The 19312-nt window shown below is 42.5% G+C and overlaps 1 protein-coding gene across 2 annotated transcripts in view; it reads left to right on the top strand.

Moving 5' to 3' along the window:
* The window catches only part of atp13a2 (ATPase cation transporting 13A2), a 91577-nt gene that overhangs the window by 48434 nt on the left and 23831 nt on the right, over positions 1–19312 (top strand). For both annotated transcript variants that reach the window (XM_070860243.1, XM_070860242.1), the window contains exons 8-16: positions 264–333; positions 1387–1521; positions 7900–7966; positions 11206–11337; positions 12744–12902; positions 14242–14352; positions 15272–15318; positions 18364–18552; positions 18674–18880. In XM_070860243.1, coding sequence (XP_070716344.1) covers positions 264–333; positions 1387–1521; positions 7900–7966; positions 11206–11337; positions 12744–12902; positions 14242–14352; positions 15272–15318; positions 18364–18552; positions 18674–18880 — 1117 coding nt within the window. The remainder of the gene's footprint in view (positions 1–263; positions 334–1386; positions 1522–7899; positions 7967–11205; positions 11338–12743; positions 12903–14241; positions 14353–15271; positions 15319–18363; positions 18553–18673; positions 18881–19312) is intronic.

Here is a 19312-nt window from a genome sequence, read left to right as displayed (position 1 = left end):
ATGGCGCAACAAGAGTTGGCCTCTTCCGGGGAGTGGGGTGGAGATAATATGAAATTGAATTTTGTACAGTTACAAAATGCTGTAATAGAAGCAAGAGCATACATGGGGAGATAGCTACACATGTGCCAATGTACAGAGCATACTATTCACCTAACCTCCAGATTCACACACGGATAGGCAAGTGTGTAAATCATTGAGTTTGAAATCTGATAAGGTGCAGAACATGTCCCCATCATGCTATCATTTCTTTGGTTTTCTTGCAGAAGGCGGGTGTACGGACCAAACGTGATTGATGTGCCTGTAAAATCGTACTTCAGACTATTAATAGAGGAGGTGAGTCGAGGTGACCCTACATTTTCAAAGAAAACATTCCTGTTTTTGGGCCAGGCAGATAGTATAATGATTAAGATGCTCATTTTGCAGTTGCATGCTGACAAGGTATTTGGAGCTCTAACATTCTGCGTGCACGGTGGGAGACGGGTTACTGCCGCTGGGCACGTAGCTGATCTCATTCATGCTGTTGTGGGCAGATGCAAATGGAGACTTGGCACTTCGTCATCACTAGGTAGGAGGAAGCATTGGCCCAGATTGCACTATTGCGCCACTTAGTTATAGAGAGGCAATACACCTCATACTATTGACCCTTAGAGATATTCTTCTTCTTTAAGTGGGGGGCCAGAAATCAAATCTCCTATTGTTGGTGAGAAATTGCTTGCTCAAAATTAAGTGCTCAAATTGTAATTTTCAGTGGAGATGCCTGGGTCTCAACCATCTTTCCAGCTTGGACCAAATGCACAAATGCAAGTACCGATAACAAGAATAACAATAAAGATGCCACACAGTGTGGGTCTGAGCACAAAGAGGAAGGTTCCAGCTTCAACCCCCTGATCTGTGCTGTGTTAGTTGATCTTGACCTATGTAGCAGGAGGGCAGTAAATTGGCTTTGATGCGCCTGGGCTAAAGAAGGGAAATGGTTAGAGTTCCTACTATCAATCAGTGCCCAGTGACTCCTGTTCTACCCCCTGTGTGCACTTGTATGTATGTATGTATACTGAGGGTGGGGTCAGTATTGAACTCAGCTGCCACAGTGAAAGAGCCTGCTGGTGCTCACCATCCTGACTCTCAAATGAAGCATTGCCACTCGTTTGAGGTACTGGAGGATAAATGATACCTGTGCAACCTTAATATAATTCAGCACATTCAACAGTGGAGGCAAGAAAGAAGGAAAGTAATGGTCTCGTTCCCAGAGTTCATGAAGGTGACTGGCAGGCCTATTGACCTTTACAGTCTTCCTGTTCATTGTTAGCCGTTTCTGGTTGTTGTTCAATTCTGAAGGTGCGTGCTGCAGTTTTAAAAATTAATTTTTGATTTTTTTCCCCACTTCAGGTGCTAAATCCCTTCTACATTTTCCAGATCTTCAGTATTATACTTTGGATCACAGAGGAATATTATTACTACGCAGGATGCATCCTGTTCATCTCTGTCATCTCCATTGGTATATCCCTATACCAGACACACAAGGTAAAGCATGAGGGAACAATCTACAGGGTTTCTGAAGATCTGTTACTGGAAATAAGATCGGTTTGGTGCCTTGATATCATTTTCAATATGAAACAAAAAACTTGGATTATATATAAATGAATATTTGCACAGTCGAGTTAACGGCGAAACAGAAATTCGCAGACATTGACAGATTTCCACTGATTCACAGAATATTTAAGGGTTTTTTTCCAACTCCATCCGCCACCTGTTTATTTGGATGACTTGGGAGTGTTGCTGCTTGTTTGTTGGGTGTTATGTATGAAATGGTGTTTTTCCCCTATTTTATGGTAATTCACAGTGGGTTTGCCAGCAAACTGCAATGGTTTTACACATCACAAATTTGGGGAACGTACAAGCTTGCACTCACTGTGAAGTGATAGAAGGAATGTAACTGCTGCTCAGATCCAGTGTTTCAAGAACCCTACAAACTTCTCTTAACTTGTGGTGATTGTCAATACTATTAACTAGTTGTATGCATTGTACAGTGAGAACTTTGAGACAATTTATACAGTGTAGTAGTTTTTGATTAATAGAGACAATCTGATAAATGGAGAGATTGGATTCCCACTGACGGTGTAGATTAGCTGCCTAACCATAACAGTCCGATACTATAGCACAGATAGAATAATAAATTCAGGGAAGGGAATGTTAATTTCCCTTCTCTTTCATCCCCACCTCATTGAAATTAATTGCCCTGACACTTACTTCGAAGGGGGGAGTCTTGCTGTGCTAATGTAGCTACAAGACACCTCTGGTGCGCATTGTTTACTAAATGGAGAGCGTAGCCTGTAATTTTGGACCATCTCCGTAGCATACGACACAACTCCAGATTCCTAGCACTTAGCCTTCTTTCTTGCTCGCTGTGATTTCCACAGAGACTTGGGAGGAGGTTACATGGCTGAAAACCAAACCACATGCTTTAGATTATGCCACAAACTGAGACGGTGAAGATTAAGCGACTGCTAACTATCGGGAATCCAAAACATTTTGTTTTGATTCAGATGTTGCTGGTGCAGAAGGCAAATGCACCCTGTGATGTGGTACCGAACTTTACAGACCCAAGAACTTCCGGGTCAAATTCCCAGTCTGTGCAGATTTAGCTGCTCTCAGCCAGGACATCGCCTCTGGACTAAAGAAGGGAAACATCTGCCAAGCCTCTGCTTCTCATTACTATCCAGTGATTGCTGGAAAGTATATATGAATGTAAACTGAGGTAGGATCAGGTTCAACTGATATACCCTCCACAGTTTAATAACCTAACCAGTCACCATTGAGATCAAAGTTTTTGTCTTTGTGGGATGAATTAGTACATTCCATGGAGCCTCAAGGGCCACGTATAAATTTTCAATCCAATCTCCCATGAATTTGCATATATCACAAACTGCCAATACCCATCGTTTCTTGCTGTTCTGATTTAGGATTTAACCACCAATGAGACATCGGTGCTATGAACAGCTCCTTTCAAAGCTCCAGACACGCAAACTGGAGAAATCAGTGAACATAAGAACATAAGAATTAGGAACAGGAGTAGGCCATCTAGCCCCTCGAGCCTGCTCCGCCATTCAATAAGATTATGGCTGATCTGGTCGTGGACTCAGCTCCACTTACCCGCCCTCTCCCCGTAACCCTTTAATTCCCTTATTGGTTAAAAATCTATCTATCTTTGACTTGAAAACATTCAATGAGCTCGCCTCAACTGCTTCCTTGGGCAGAGAATTCCACAGATTCACAACCCTCTGGGAGAAGAAATTCTTTTTCAACTCGGTTTTAAATTGGCTCCTTCGTATTTTGAGGCTGTGCCCCCTAGTTCTAGTCTCCCCTACCAGTGGAAACAACCTCTCTGCCTCTATCTTTTCTATCCCTTTCATGATTTTAAATGTTTCTATAAGATCACCCCTGATTCTTCTGAACTCCAACGAGTAAAGACCCAGTCTACTCAGTCTATCATCATAAGGTAACCCCCTCATTTCTGGAATCAGCCTAGTGAATCGTCTCTGTACCCCTTCCAAAGCTAGTATATCCTTCCTTAAGTAAGGTGACCAAAACTGCACGCAGTACTCCAGGTGCGGCCTTACCAATACCTTATACAGTTGCAGCAAGACCTCCTTGCTTTTGTATTCCATCCCTCTCTCAATGAAGGCCAACATTCCATTCGCCTTCCTGATTACCTGCTGCACCTGTAAACTAACCTTTTTGCACAAGGACCCCCAGGTCCCTCTGCACCACAGCATGTTGTAATTTCTCCCCATTCAAATAATATTCCCTTTTACTGTTTTTTTTCCCAAGGTGGATGACCTCATACTTTCCGACATTGTATTCCATCTGCCAAACCTTAGCCCATTCGCTTAACCTATCCAAATCTCCTTGCAGCCTCTCTGAGTCCTCTACACAACCCGCTTTCCCACTAATCTTAGTGTCAACTGCAAATTTTGTTGCACTACACTCTGTCCCCTCTTCTAGGTCATCTATGTATATTGTAAACAGTTGTGGTCCCAGCACTGATCCCTGTGGCACATCACTAACCACTGATTTCCAACCGGAAAAGGACCCATTTATCCCGACTCTCTGCTTTCTGTTCGCCAACCAATTCTCTATCCATGCTAATACATTTCCTCTGACTCCGCGTACCTTTATCTTCTGCAGTAACCTTTTGTGTGGCACCTTACCGAATGCTTTTTGGAAATCTAAATACACCACATCCATCGGTACACCTCTATCCACCATGCTCGTTATATCCTCAAAGAATTCCAGTAAGTTAGTTAAACATGATTTCCCTTTCATGAATCCATGCTGCGTCTGCTTGATTGCACTATTCCTATCTAGATGTCCCGCTATTTCTTCCTTAATGATAGTTTCAAGCATTTTCCCCACTACAGATGTTAAACTAACCGGCCTATAGTTACCTGCCTTTTGCCTGCCCCCTTTTTTAAACAGAGGCATTACATTAGCTGCTTTCCAATCCGCTGGTACCTCCCCAGAGTCCAGAGAATTTTGGTAGATTATAACGAATGCATCTGCTATAACTTCCGCCATCTCTTTTAATATCCTGGGATGCATTTCATCAGGACCAGGGGACTTGTCTACCTTCAGTCCCATTAGCCTGTCCAGCACTACCCCCCTAGTGATAGTGATTGTCTCAAGGTCCTCCCATCCCACATTCCTGTGGCCTGCAAATTTTGGCATGGTTTTTGTGTCTTCCACTGTGAAGACGGAAGCAAAATAATTATTTAAGGTCTCAGCCATTTCCACATTTCCCATTATTAAATCCCCCTTTTCATCTTCTAAGGGACCAACATTTACTTTAGTCACTCTTTTCCGTTTTATATATCGGTAAAAGCTTTTACTATCTGTTTTTATGTTTTGCGCAAGTTTACCTTCGTAATCTATCTTCCCTTTCTTTTTTGCTTTTTTAGTCATTCTTTGCTGTTGCTTAAAATTTTCCCAATCCTCTAGTTTCCCACTAACCTTGGCCACCTTATATGCATTGGTCTTTGATTTGATACTTTCCTTTATTTCCTTGGTTATCCACGGCTGGTTATCTCTTCTCTTGCCGCCCTTCTTTTTCACTGGAATATATTTTTGTTGTGCACTATGAAAGAGCTCCTTAAAAGTCCTCCACTGTTCCTCAATTGTGCCACCGTTTAGTCCTTGTTTCCAGTTTACTTTAGCCAACTCTGCCCTCATCCCACTGTAGTCCCCTTTGTTTAAGCATAGTACGCTCGTTTCTGACACAACTTCCTCATCCTCAATCTGTATTACAAATTCAACCATATTGTGATCACTCATTCCGAGAGGATCTTTTATGAGGAGATCATTTATCGTGAAGGAGGAGGATAAACGCTGATAAGACTGAATTGCCTGAGACTTGAGCTCTGGAGTGTCGGCCCTTGAGGGCCACATGTTGGGTCAGAGTTAGGGTGATGAGAATCGCATATGAAGAATGCCAACTGGAATGAGATGCAGCAGGACTTCAGACATTGCTGGATTACACTCCATCAGAATCAGCATTGTGGAGAGGAAAGAAGCAAATTGGGGGGGGTGGGGGGACTTAAAAAAAAAATACTTGGTGCAGTGAAGATGAGATAAACAATGCTGACTTAATGTGCTGGTTGCCTTGTAGATGTATGATCCGTACTACAACACAAACCATAAGAGCATAAGAAATAGGAGTATGAGTAGGCCATACGGCCCCTCAAACCTGCGCCGCCATTTAAGACGATCTTGGCTGATCCGATCATGGACTCGGGTCCACTTCCCTGCTTGCTCCCCATAACCCCTTATTTTCCTATTGTTTAAGAAACTGTCTATTTTTGTGTTAAATTTACTCATTGTCCCAGCTTTCACAGTTCTGAGGCAGCGAGTTCCACAGATTCACAACCCTCGGAGAAGAAATTTCTCCTCAACTCCTCATTTAATGGGTGACCCCTTATTCTAAGATTATCCCCTCTAGTTCTAGTCTCCCCTATCAGTGGAAACATCCTCTCTGCATCCACCTTGTCAAGCCCCCTCATAATCTTATACATTTTGATAAGAACACCTCTCATTCTTCTGAATTCCAATGAGTAGAGGCCCAAACTACTCAACCTTTCTTCATAAATCAACCTCTTCATTTCCGGAATCAACCTAGTGAACCTTCTCTGAACCGACTCCAAAGCAAGTATATCCTTTCGTAAATATGGAAACCAAAACTGCACGCAGTATTCCAGGTGTGGCCTCACCAATACCCTGTATAACTGTAGCAAGACTTCCCTGCTTTTATACTCCATCCCCTTTGCAATAAAGGTCAAGATTCCATTGGCCTTCCTGATCACTTGCTGTACCTGCATACTATCCTTTTGTGTTTCATGCACAAGTCCTGCTGTACTGCAGCACTTTGCAATCTTTCTCCATTTAAATAATAACTTTCTCTTTGATTTTTTTCTGCCAAAGTGCATGACCTCACACTTTCCAACATTATACTCCATCTACAAAATTTTTGCCCACTCACTTAGCCTCTCAATATCCTTTTGCAGATTTTTTTTGTCCTCGTCACACATTGATTTTCCTCCCATCTTTGTATTGCCAGCAAACTTGGTTACATTACACACGGTCCCAGCACTGATCCCTGCGGCACCCCACTAGTTACTGATTGTCAACCAGAGAATGAAATATTTATTCCAATTCTCTGTTTTCTGTTAGTTAGCCAATACTCTATCCATGCAGTAACCTTTTATGTGGCACCTTGCCAAACACCTTCTGGAAGTCCAAATACACCACTTACACCACAACCAGAGGGAAGTGTGCAAAAACTATTGCGGCCACAGCTGCAGAGAAGGGAGGAAATAAAAGACAAGCACTTCACTGGGCACATCTTCTGTATTGTGGTAGTTAAAAGAAAGCTTTAATTGTACCCAAAGATTGATTGTAGAAACTCGGAAATGGACAAACAAGAAAGAGTTTAGCTCTGTAGATTTAAAAAAGTTGTTCCTGGTAAAGGGGGAAATAATGTTAATAAGTGCGAGATTATGTTTATTAGTACTGAGAATTATTTGAGAGTTTCATTGCTTTCTCTACCTTGTCTTTCCTTTCGTACTTTAAATGTTGTATGCTGATCTGTTGTGTGGCGCTATGAAGCATGAATCAGATATGAAAATCCTAGAAAATGCCAACGGTGACGTACAAACATCAACAAATTTCACATGCTCTCTGGTTACAGCAAACATATCACTTTTAAACCTGTATTAAACAAATGTAAATAAATAAATAAAATGACTAGCTTGGAAATAGTAGGACATGAGAAAACAGCTTGTAGCCTCAGAGGCAAGTAATGCACTTGCCCTTTGGCTTTGTGGTGGTTACGTTTTCCCACGGCATTGATATCCAAAGCCTACATCCCGTCACCTGACATTGGCAATTGTCGACATCATTGTTGTCCAATAGAAATCGCAGATTAGCTACAGCAACACCGTTTTAGCCACATGCACTAATTTTAGTAGGAAATGTCTTGCATACACTCGCACAATATAAGTAAATGTACGTCATATGTGTGTATATTTACTTAACAAACATCTTGTCACCATTCAGTAACCAAGGGAGTAAAGCACTTAATGATCAAAAAACACTGGCACACTCTGCTTTTCATTTTCTCAACAAATGCACAAAAAGGCTAAAGTGCACACCATGTGAGTGCTGAAATCACATACCCAACTATGGTGTCATTTTTATTTACGAATCAGAAGTGCAATTTGCCACATGTGGCTAGCAGTTAATGTATTGGACATCGTGATCTATATCAATGTTGAAATTAATGGGTAACAAAGCAGAGATGTTTCATGATGTAGTCACTGATTGTAACTGTTTTATTTGTTTTGTGTGCAGCAAAGTGTGACATTACGGAATATGGTAAAGCTGACGTTCAGTGTGCAGGTCCGCAGAGATACTGGAGGCGAGTGACGCTTACATTACTACTGTATAAATACAGGGTAGTATACAAGCTGGATTATCTTACATAATGGGTAATTCACAGTTTGTAGTGTGTTACAAGACAGTAACACGGGTTGAGATGATGCCTAAAACAATGAAACTTTCTTTGTCCATGGCTTAGTGGGTAAGGCACTGCCCATTCTACAACAACAACTTGTATTTATGTAGCGCCTTTAACATAGTGAAACGTCCCAAGGTGCTTCACAAGAGTATTATGAGATTTTAAAAAATTTGACACCGAGCCGCATAAGTAGAAATTAGCGCAGGTGATGAGGTATGTTTTAAGGAGCGTCTTGAAGGAGGAAAGAGAGTTAGAGATGGAGAGGTTTAGGCAGGGAGTGCCAGAGCTTGGAGCCTAGGCAACAGAAGGCATGGCCCCCAATGGTTGAGCGATTATAATCAGGAATGCTCAAAAGGGCAGAATTAGGGAGCACAGACATCTTGGGGGATGGGGACGGTGGAGGGGGGGTGAGGCTGGAGGAGATTACAGAGATAGGAAGGGGCAAGGCCATGGAGGGATTTGAAAATAAGGATGATAATTTTGAAATCGAAAAACCAATGTAGGTCAGCGAGCACAAGGGTTCTGGGTGAGCGGGACTTGGTGTGAGTTAGGACAAGGGCAGTCGAGTTTTGGATCACCTGTAGTTTACGTAGGATAGAATGTGGGAGGTCAGCCAGGAGTGTGCTGGAATAGTCAAGACTAGAGGTAACAAAGGCTTGGCGAGGACTTCAGCAGCGGATGAGCTGAGGCTGGGGTGGAGACGGGCGATGTTACGGAGGTGGAAATAGGCGGTCTTAGTTATGCTGCGGATGTGTGGTTGAAAGCACATTTCAGGGTCAAATATAACACGAAGGTTGCGAACAGTCTGGTTCAACCTCAGACAGAAGTTGTGTCACTGCTTTTTGGAGATAAAGGTCTCCAGTTCAGTTCCTTTGCTACACTGCATTAACTGATCTCAGCTAGGGACTTTAGGAACATAGAAATAGGAGTTTGATATTTAGCCCCTCGAGCCTGTTACGCTATTCAATTAGATCATGACTGATCTCTACCTCAATGAAAGAATTTATGCAGTGCCTTGACCTCAGAATACTCCAAAGCACATAATAGCCAATAACATACCGTTGAAATGTAGTCACTGTTGTAATGTAGCAAACCAATTTACACACAAAGGTCTCCCAAACAGCAATGTGATAATGAACAGATAATTTTTTTTTTAGAAATGTTGGTTGAGGGATAAATATTGGTCAAGACACCAGAGAGAACTTCCCTGCTCTTCTTCGAAATAGTGCCATGGGATCTCTTAATGTCCACTTGAGAGAGCAGACGGGGCCTCGGTTTAACGTCTCATTCCATAGACAGCATCTCCAGCGTGCAGTGCTCCCTCAGTAATGCACTGGAATGTCAGCTTAGACTTTGTGCTCAAGTCTCTGGAGTGGGACTTGAACCCACAACCGATTGAGTCGAAGGTGAGTGCTATCACTGAACATAAGAACATAAAAAATAGGAGCAGGAGTAGGCCACATGGCCCCTCGAGCCTGCTCTGCCATTTAATAAGATCATGGCTGATCTGATCATGGACTCAACTCCATTTCCCTGCCTGCTCCCCATAACCCTTTATTCCCTTATTGCTCAAAAATCTGTCTATCTCCACCTTAAATATATTCAATGACCCAGCCTCCACAGCTCTCTAGGGCAGAGAATTCCATAGATTTACAACCCTCAGGGAAGAAATTCCTCCTCATCTCAGTTTTAAATGGGCGGCCACAGCTAACTCCATTTATCCATCTTTGTTCCATATCCCTTCATACTCATACCCATACCCAACAGAAATCTATTGACCTTAGTCTTGAACATTTCAATTAACCCAGAATCCATAATCTTGAAGGCGCAAGTTGCAGTATCCCTAGAGTGAGAAAGTGCTTCTTGATTTCACTCCTAAATAGCTTAGCTCTAATTTTATGATGCCTGTTACAATTGCAGTTTGTTTGAGTCCTTGGGCTAGGAAGAGAAATATCAGCAAGAATTCCTGCTTGTATGTATGGGAAAGTGTGTGAGGACATTTAATGAGGATTGGATTAGCTGCGATCTCCTGCTTGGTTGAGGAGTCTATCGACACTTACTGTTGAGACGTGAGAGAATTGGACACGTGTCAAAGTATCGTAGGTTACGAGAATGGTTGTGTCATGGGTAATCCTTGCCACTGGACCAAGACCTGGCTCTGTCAAGCCCGTGTAGTGACTGGTGTTCAACGGCTACCACACGTTTAAAAAAAAATCACAGGCATCTTCCACCCTACACTATGTAGTTCAGGACCTGAAATATTAGGTCCTTCATTGAAACACCTGTAAACTCATCCTTTTTTTGGCGTGGAAGCAAGTCATCCTCGTTTCGAGGGACTGCCTATTATTATGATGATGCTGATGATGATGTGGAACCTGAAACCCTGTAAAAGCCAGCACCTTCAGAAGAGGAGGAAAGGGAAAACAAATAAGAATAACACTTAAATGCTTTATCAAATGGCAGTCCGTGTGTATATTGTAGAAGGAATGGCAGACTGTATATTCCTGAGTGGATGGCGGTCATTGTGTGAATTGTTTCCACATACATGTGCTCATTGCATTGCTTTTCCTATTCTCATTAGACATCTGAAGTGTTTGAGATCAACTCATCTACCATTCCCACCCCATGTCTGTGTTTCATGGAGTTGGACTGAACAGCAATATGAAATATAGTTAATATTAAGTATGAGGTGGTTATTACTCTTGATTATTTTAATGGAATACATTAATAAATGGCCATCGTGCACTGCTGTTTCTGCCGAGCAGTTTTTCAAACCAACTAGAACCCACAGATGTTCAATAGTTTGAAATTACAGAGAGCACTTTGTATAAATGGTCTTTGTATAAGTGCTTAACTCGCTTGTGACAAATGTCAGCCACATAGCACAGAAAGGAATTTGGGCACAAGCTAAGCATTTTATCAGAATTGCACAGACTGTAATTTCAACCCTATAGTGTTTATTTACACATTGTTTAAAAGTTATTACTGTCATAACCTTGTGATTGTACTTTAGGTTGTAAATGAATTCAATATTTGGACTTAATGGTCATAGTCTGTGGCCTTGTCTTTGAGATACGCTGTTAGTCCTGGCTAGCTTGCTTCCTGTATTCTGTTGATGGGTTTAATGGTTTGTTTTACAGAAGAGGAAATGATAAATTCTCAAGATTTAGTACCTGGCGATTGCATTGTTATTCCTGAAGATGGGATTCAAGTCCCATGTGATGCAGCACTTCTAACTGGAGAGTGTATGGTCAATGAGAGCATGCTTACAGGTGAGCACCAAACAGAGCCAGTTCTTTTTTTCCCTGCTCTCCTAAAGGCGCTGACTGGCTGTTCTATGGTTCCACAGGTGGCGGGCACCCTCTGGAAATCTTACCCAAGTGACTATTCTTCATGTGAGCATAGATGGTGAATTTTAAAGGAATCTTTAACCAAACACCCAATTTTGTATTCACTTGAAGTCCACACAAGTGCATTTTACAGTAGGGGTGACTGGCAGTCAAGAGCAGGAATCCTGGCTGATTTTTCTCCACCCTAATACATGTACACTCGGCACAGACTTGGGATTAAATGTGGTACCTTCTGGGAACTTTTCTTATTGGATGTGGACTGTTTGACATCAGCCAGAGTGGTTATGGCTCCCTCCCTCTGAATTTCCCCTTGAAGTAGGCACCCAGTCTGTGAGTGAAGCATCTGCCACCAGGATAATGGAGATACTTTTGAAGTCTGCAATTGTAATCCTCAGAATATTTGTCTTGAGCCCACCAAGTTAGGATGTAATGGTACCAAGCATTCTCTAGGTCTGCACCTTGTTAATTGTGTTTGAAACATTCCTGTTTTTTTGTGTCATCTGAAAAAGAATTGAGAGAAGGCTATCTTGATAGTGACCTTTTGTACACTTTAGGAATTAGGAAAATCGACAACGTGCACTTTTAGAGCATTCCCGGGAGGAAAAATGGAGGAAATGATGGGTGGGTGAAAGCTAAATGAATAGTTAAAGAGAATAGTTTTGGGGACCTTTTAAAGGAAAATTGTATGGTGAAGTGATTTGGGGAGAGGATTCCAGAGAAAGGGGTGTAGTAAATCGTGACCTGCTGTGAATGAAAACTATTAAAAGAGACATAGTCCTGTAATTTACCTTATTTTTTTTACATAGGATATACGGCACAGAAGCAGGCCATTTGGCCCAACCAGACCATGCCGGTGTTATGCTCCACTCGAGCCTCCTCCAGTCTTTCCTCATCTAAATGTATCAGCATAACCCTCTATTCCCTTCTCCCTCATATGCTTATCTAACCGCCCATTAAATGCATCCCTACTATTCGCTTCAACTACTCACACTGGTAGCAAGTTCCATATTCACACCACTCTCTGGTTAAAGAGGCTTCTTCTGAATTCTCTATTTGGTTTGTTGATGACCATCTTACATTGATGGCTTCTAGTTTTGCTCTTTCCCACAAGTGTAAATACTATCTATTCTATCAAAACCTTTCATGATTTTAAAGATCTCTTAGGTCACCTTTTTGAATGACCTATTATTATTCGATGACCTATTATTATTCCTATTGAAACATTAGGATAAACTACATTGATGGAATGAGGAAGTGCACACTGAAAGTAGGTTCCTTACTGTTATGCAATGAAAAGGAATCAATACTGCTGTATAATATTTTTCCAGGGGAGAGTGTACCGGTGATGAAGACCTCTCTTCCTGATCAGGATGCGAACTATTCCCTTGAAGAACACAAACGGCACACGCTCTTCTGTGGAACTCAGGTCATGCAGTCAAAAAAGTACAGCATGGATCAGCAGGTGGTGGCTGTAGTAGTGAGAACAGGTACTGAATGGGCAAAGCCAGGGGTCAGATAAAGGGAGGGAAAGAATGCAAATGGTAGCTTTAATTCAGGACACGCCCAGTAATAGATATTATTAATAGAATAGCTAATGGCAGCAGTGTGATCTGACATGTGAGCCACAGAGCATACATAACCCACGAGCCTGGCGGCACATTATCTTAGAACATCGAGCGATTTATTTTTGTATTCTTGTTGTACGATCACGAACGTTATGATGTGAGGACCACTCATGGCAGGTGCCAGGAAGTAGTCTGGAATTTGAAAGCACAAGGCTTCATACCTGTAATTTTCACCACTGAAAGTTGCAGATCTCAAAGTGGAGGGAGGGTAAATGGGGGAGGGAGCATGAATCACTCCTAATTCCCAAGTGGTAAAGGCAGAAATAAAAACACACTGCTGGAAATATTCAGCAGATCAGGAGGCATCTGTGGAGAGAGAAACAGAGTTAATCTTTCAGATTGATGACCTTTTGTTTGAACTGGAAGAAGTTAGAGATGTAACAGTTTATAAGCAAGTATCGAGCCAGGGAAAGAAGGTTTGAGGGGGGTGGGGGAGGGGAGGACATGACTCATTAAATAGCAAAGGGATGATGGCGCAGAGGCTTGAGGCTGTATTTTCTGCATCTCTCCCCCTTTCAGCTAGAAATTGTATATGATTTTGGGAGGGGGAGGGGGCAGGCAGGCACGCACGCAGGCAGAGTGTCACAGACTTAAGAATGGGCAGAAACCTGTAATTTTGAAGTTTTACTTCATTTACTTAAAATAAAAGACAATTTTAAGGTTAAGATGGAATTATCTTGAGAATAGGAGGCTCCTAATGTAAATATTTCCCTATCAACTAATTTTTAAAAGTTGATTCTGCTACCAGTGAGGATGAATAAAAGAAGTTTCCAAGTCACAGGACTACTGGTACTTCGACTTGTAAGGTTCCCTGCTAGAGGAGAGAAACCTTCTGTAAGCAGCGCAGTTCTTTTCTATCTGGGGACCTGACATGCTGATTGGCTCATCAGGTTATCTTGTGACTGGGGTAGTTAGATTTTATTTTCTCACGGAGGAGGAGTAACATTTTTAACAAGCAGTATTGGGCGATTGCTTTATAATCTGAATTGACTTGAAATGAATATTGAAATGTGAGGAAAGTTGGAAGAGGTGGTCTTTCAGCTATGATGCTAGAATTGGCATGTCTGAAGATTGGCTTTCATGTTGCACATTAACATGTAGTAGACATGAAACATTCTGCTCCATTCAGTTTTGTGCATTTTCTCTTTAAATGTTGGTTTTCCCAATAGAGACAATTCCTCATATATCTTTCTTCCTGCAGGCTTTTGCACTGCTAAAGGAGAACTGATCAGTTCCATTCTGTACCCCAAACCTCTAGGATTTAAATTCTACAAAGATGCTATAAAATTCATCATCTTCCTTGCAATACTCGGTAAGCTGTGTTTATTTTTGTGGGGAAGGGTTGTGTATGCATGTGATGAAATCTGAGTCCCTGTGTGCGGAAGCACTTGGCCTACACTCAGTCCCTTCCAAACAGCACAGTTGAGACTGAAGTGCATAAGTATTCAAAATCATGTTTGTACAAATTAGCAAGATTATTCAGCACCACGGGATGTGAATGGCCATAGCAATCTATTATTAACTTTAACTCTGATTCATTACCTCCTGTATTGGCCGATACGCAATGCATGCAATTCTTTCTGATTGGATAGACCTGGGCACTGGTCTCTGATAAGGATCCTATATTTCAAAGCCACTTTTCCCCTTATTTAGTTCAGATTCCAGGAGGCTGGTATCTATGACTTTACATACTAACTCTAGCTCCCTTATCCCGGCACGTTGGCAATAGAATTGATGATCCATATAAAAAACTGGGCACCAGATTTAATAGGTTAAATTTGGAGATGCAGCACATGGATGCTGAACTCCCAGATTGAGAATTAAACTGGTGCCAATATAAAAGCAGTGAAGAATGTCCTTTATTATGAGCCAGGGCTCCTGCTCCTGATTGCTGCTGTAAAGAAAATGTATGGACCTCGGAAGGACAAGATCAGATTTGGCTGTGATGCTGTCCCTGGTTAAATAGCCTGCCAACACTCACTAGGCTCCTCCGTAAAGAATGTCCGCTTAGCAAGGTACCAGACAGGTGCCAGCACCCGTGGAACTGGACCCCAGTATGTCAATGCCTTCAGGCGAGATGTGGAAAATGTAAAAAGGTGTCGGCAAGGAAACTGGATGTCAGTTATCACACTGCCCGGTCACCTCAGAGATTGGAGCATTTGGTATCAAGTTGGGAGACACGGGCTGTGATATGGTGTGATTCAGAACTAACAGATGAGTTTTTTTTGCAGCTATGATTGGGGACATATACAGCATTGTGATCCTCGAGAAACAGAAGGTAAGCATAGAATCATTGAAATCTACAGCACGGAAGGAGGCCATTTCAGCCCATTGTGTCCGCGCTGGCCGACAAAGCTATCCAGCCTAATCCCACTTTCCAGCTCTTGATCCATAGCCTTGTAGGTTACGGCACTTCAAGTGCATACCCAAGTACCTTTTAAATGTGGTGAGGGTTTCTGCCTCTATCACCCTTTCAGGTGGTGAGTTCCAGACTGTCCCTCAAATCCCCTCTAAACCTCCTACCAATTACTTTAAATCTATGCCCCCTGGTTGTTGACCCCTCTGCTAAGGGAAACAGGTCCTTCCTATCCACTCTATCTAGGCCCCTTATAATTTTATACACCTCAAAAAGGTCAACCCTCAGCCTCCTCTGTTCCAAAGCAAACAAACCCAGCCTATCCAATCTTTCCTCATAGTTAAAATTCTCCAGTCCAGGCAACATCCTTGTAAATCTCCTCTGTACCCTCTCTAATGCAATCCCATCTTTCCTGTCATGTGGTGACCAGAACTGCACGTAGTATACTGGCTGTGGCCTAACTAGTGTTTTATACAGTTCAAGCATAACCTCCCTGCTCTTATATTCTGTGCATCAGCTAATAAAGGCAAGTACCCCGTATGCCGCCTCAACTACCTTATTTACCTGTCCTGCTACCTTCAGGGATCTGTTGACATGCACTCCAAGGTCCCTCTGTTCCTCTACACTTCTTGGTATCCTACCATTTATTGGGGCCGAAATTGGTCGTCCGCCCATTTCTTGGCAGTATGTCGTTTCATATCGCTGGGGCAGAATGTGTGCGATTTTCATCAGTTTTTTCTCGGCGGTATGCCGAGCGGAGTGCAAGCGGTGAGTCCTTTTCACTTGGGAATCTTCAGGTCTCGAGTTCTGAGCATGTTGCTGTGAAGTACCGCTCCTCGAGAGACACAGACCAGAATGGGGGGCGGGGGGGAGAGAGGGGGAATGAGAGATTTAAAAAAAATTCACAAGTGAAGATGTATATCGCTGACTGAAGATCAATTTAAAACCACCTTTTTGCAGGATGCTCTACAAAGTTGGTGGTAAGTCATCAATTTGGCAATTTTGGGCGGTATGTCAGCGGTGTGCAGGGGTGGATGGTGTGCATACCGCCTGGCGGTATGTCGCTGATGAATTTTCCGCCGGGCGGTATGTTGGTATTTTTCGATGAATTTCACAATTTTGGGTGGTATGCAGTGATATGTCCACCAATTTCGGGCCCATTGTGTATTCCCTTGCCTTGTTAGCCCTCCCCAAATGCATTACCTCATACTTCTCCGGATTGAATTCCATTTGCCACTGTTCTGCCCACCTGAGCAGTTCATTGATATGTTCCTGCAGTCTACAGCTTTTTTCTTCACTATCAACCATACAGCCAATTTTTGTATCCTCTGCAAACTTCTTAATCATCTACATTCAAGTCTAAATTATTGATATATACCACAAAAAGCAAGGGACCTAGTACTGAGCTCTGTGGAACCCCACTGGAAACAGCCTTCCAGTCACAAAAACACCCATTACCCATGTTGAGTCCCTCTTGTCATCATTATGACTCTCAGCTACATTTGCAGGCCTTGGGTTTATATATTTAAGTATAGACCAGACATCGTTGGAATTGTAGCCAACACATTGCAAACCCTCAACTCCTAAAGGATCGGATCCAAGTGTGTGGTTCACCGTGAGCCCCCAGATGCTGCACAATGGAGTGGTAGTATGGAGGTTCACGCCCATGATGTCCCACACACTGAGCTCTCTCGATTTGTGCTGTCTTGGGGAAACTTTGAATGGAGACCAGGCTCTTCCCAACAAAAGAGAATGGAGATATCAGAAAGTGCCACTTCAGTCTGTTTGCATTCTTCAGAAATTGCAGTAACTGAGAAGCTGGGAGCAGGTCACAAGCTGTTCTGAGTTCCTATCTTTAGTTTGTTTATTCCTCCAAACCTGAGATTTTAGTTCCTTTTCAACAGGAATTCTTAAAATTATGGCATCTGAGTCAGTGCAATCTAGCACAACGTAGGAGACAGAATCTTTACTGTGCTAGGCAGATTGTATGGATAGTTCCGATTTTCTTCAGAAACTCAATTTCCGCCTTCTCTTCAGTTTGTTGTCCTGCTGCCTTTGCTGTTAATGTGCTGCGGCTTTGGGAGAACCTAGTCTTCAAGAGATGGCAAGGCTCTAGAAGGTCACCTGTCAGTTAATTTAAAAGTGATAATTCAAATAAGATGGAATTATTGATACAGCCCTCTGGAAGCCATCTACACGTAATGTATCTCAAAAATGTCTTTCTACAATAGAATGTTGAATGCAAGTGGTGGGGTTCGATTTCCACTGATGGTTTTGCATTAGTGACATTGTAATCCATAGGAAGATTTCGAGTAAAATTGGAAAAGAGTTTTAAAGAAATCTCTGCTGCGTTTAAAATGCCATTAACCCATAACACCCAGACAAAATCATCTCCCCTGGTGGATTTGCAGGCACCTTTGTATTACTAGTAAGTACTGTTTACTGAACAAGCAAATTTTACGAACAGGTAAATACTGAACTTGCCAACCCGTCAGTGTTCAATTTCAAGTGAATTTTCGAATCAAGTGGTTCAGCTTGTGATGTCTGAGGAGGTTGTGGTTTCACTGGGAAAAATGATTGTCCTCGAATACCTGTCCCAGGGGCCAGGTGAGGCTAACAAGAAAGATCTGCTAAGTATTGTTTATCGACAAGCATATGTGACTTAGCAGAGTCAGTAGTGTGCTGTTTATGACTCCAACATCGACTATTCTCAGTTCCTAGCATTTGTATTTCAGTAATAATACTATTAAGTGACTGGCTGTTGCAATGGAGACTGACACGTTAGGACCAGTTTTCTGAATGTTTGCTACTAGCGTGGAGCATATATTGAGAAATCCAAGTGATCACACCATAATTCTCAATTTGGGCTCCTACTGCTGAGTCTCCACCTCAGGAATGCATTCAGAAAATCATTTGGATGTGACTATCATTCCTGGTAATGTGTGGTTTCTCCCTCTGCTACTACAGGTGTCAGTGGGGCGGCTCTTGACACGTATCCTGGATCTGATCACTATCGTTATCCCACCTGCCCTCCCTGCAGCTATGACTGTCGGGACAATCTATGCCCAGAATAGACTGAAAAAATACGGGATATTCTGCATTAGTCCGCCACGCATCAACATCTGCGGCAAACTAAAACTCATCTGCTTTGATAAGGTGAGGTGGACAATGGTGGATGTCGACGATTGACTGGAATTGGGGCTGTAAGTTCAATTGATGCATTGTTGTGTATGAAATGTCAGCAGCAATTCTTAAAATTACCATTTTACCTTCGCAGACAGGAACACTTACAGAGGAAGGCCTGGATATCTGGGGAGTTGTACTGGTGGTGGGCAAGACCTTTGAGCCGACTGTACATGACACCGTTCACCTTGTTAGCAGTCCAATACTGCATGCTCTGGCCACCTGTCATAGCGTCACACTGCTGAACGATCAACTGATTGGTGATCCGCTTGACCTGAAGATGATTGAGTCCACTGGTTGGGTGAGTCAGCTCTCGGACCAGGTTTTCTGATGTGCGAATTGTTCTGACGATGGTACTGAAAGGAGAGGAAGATTACAATTGGTTATGTGCCTCTTTCCATCACTGAAATGCAGCTTCCCAGAAAATATTCTTGGTTAGGGCAGGTTGGTCGACAAAGTTCAGAGTTTAGTTTTCTAGTTGGTTGAGTGAGCTTGTATTATATTTGGATTTATAAAACATCTCATGTTGAAACATCTCCACATGCTCTATGCAGTGAACTACTGTGAGGGACAGTTACTGTTACGTGGGCAAACACGGCTGCTATTCTGTACCAGCAACATCCCACAAACAGCAGCGAGATAAATGAGCAATTGATCAGTTCTTGGGATTGGTGATTGAAGGGGGAAAATCGATCACACTGGGAGACTGCCTGCTCATATTTGAGTAGTGTCA

Source organism: Pristiophorus japonicus, chromosome 18 (genome assembly GCF_044704955.1).
Source record: "Pristiophorus japonicus isolate sPriJap1 chromosome 18, sPriJap1.hap1, whole genome shotgun sequence".
NCBI classification, from domain to species: domain Eukaryota; kingdom Metazoa; phylum Chordata; class Chondrichthyes; family Pristiophoridae; genus Pristiophorus; species Pristiophorus japonicus.
Note: the sequence above shows the minus strand (reverse complement) of the source record. Positions and strands in the feature narration are given on the sequence as shown.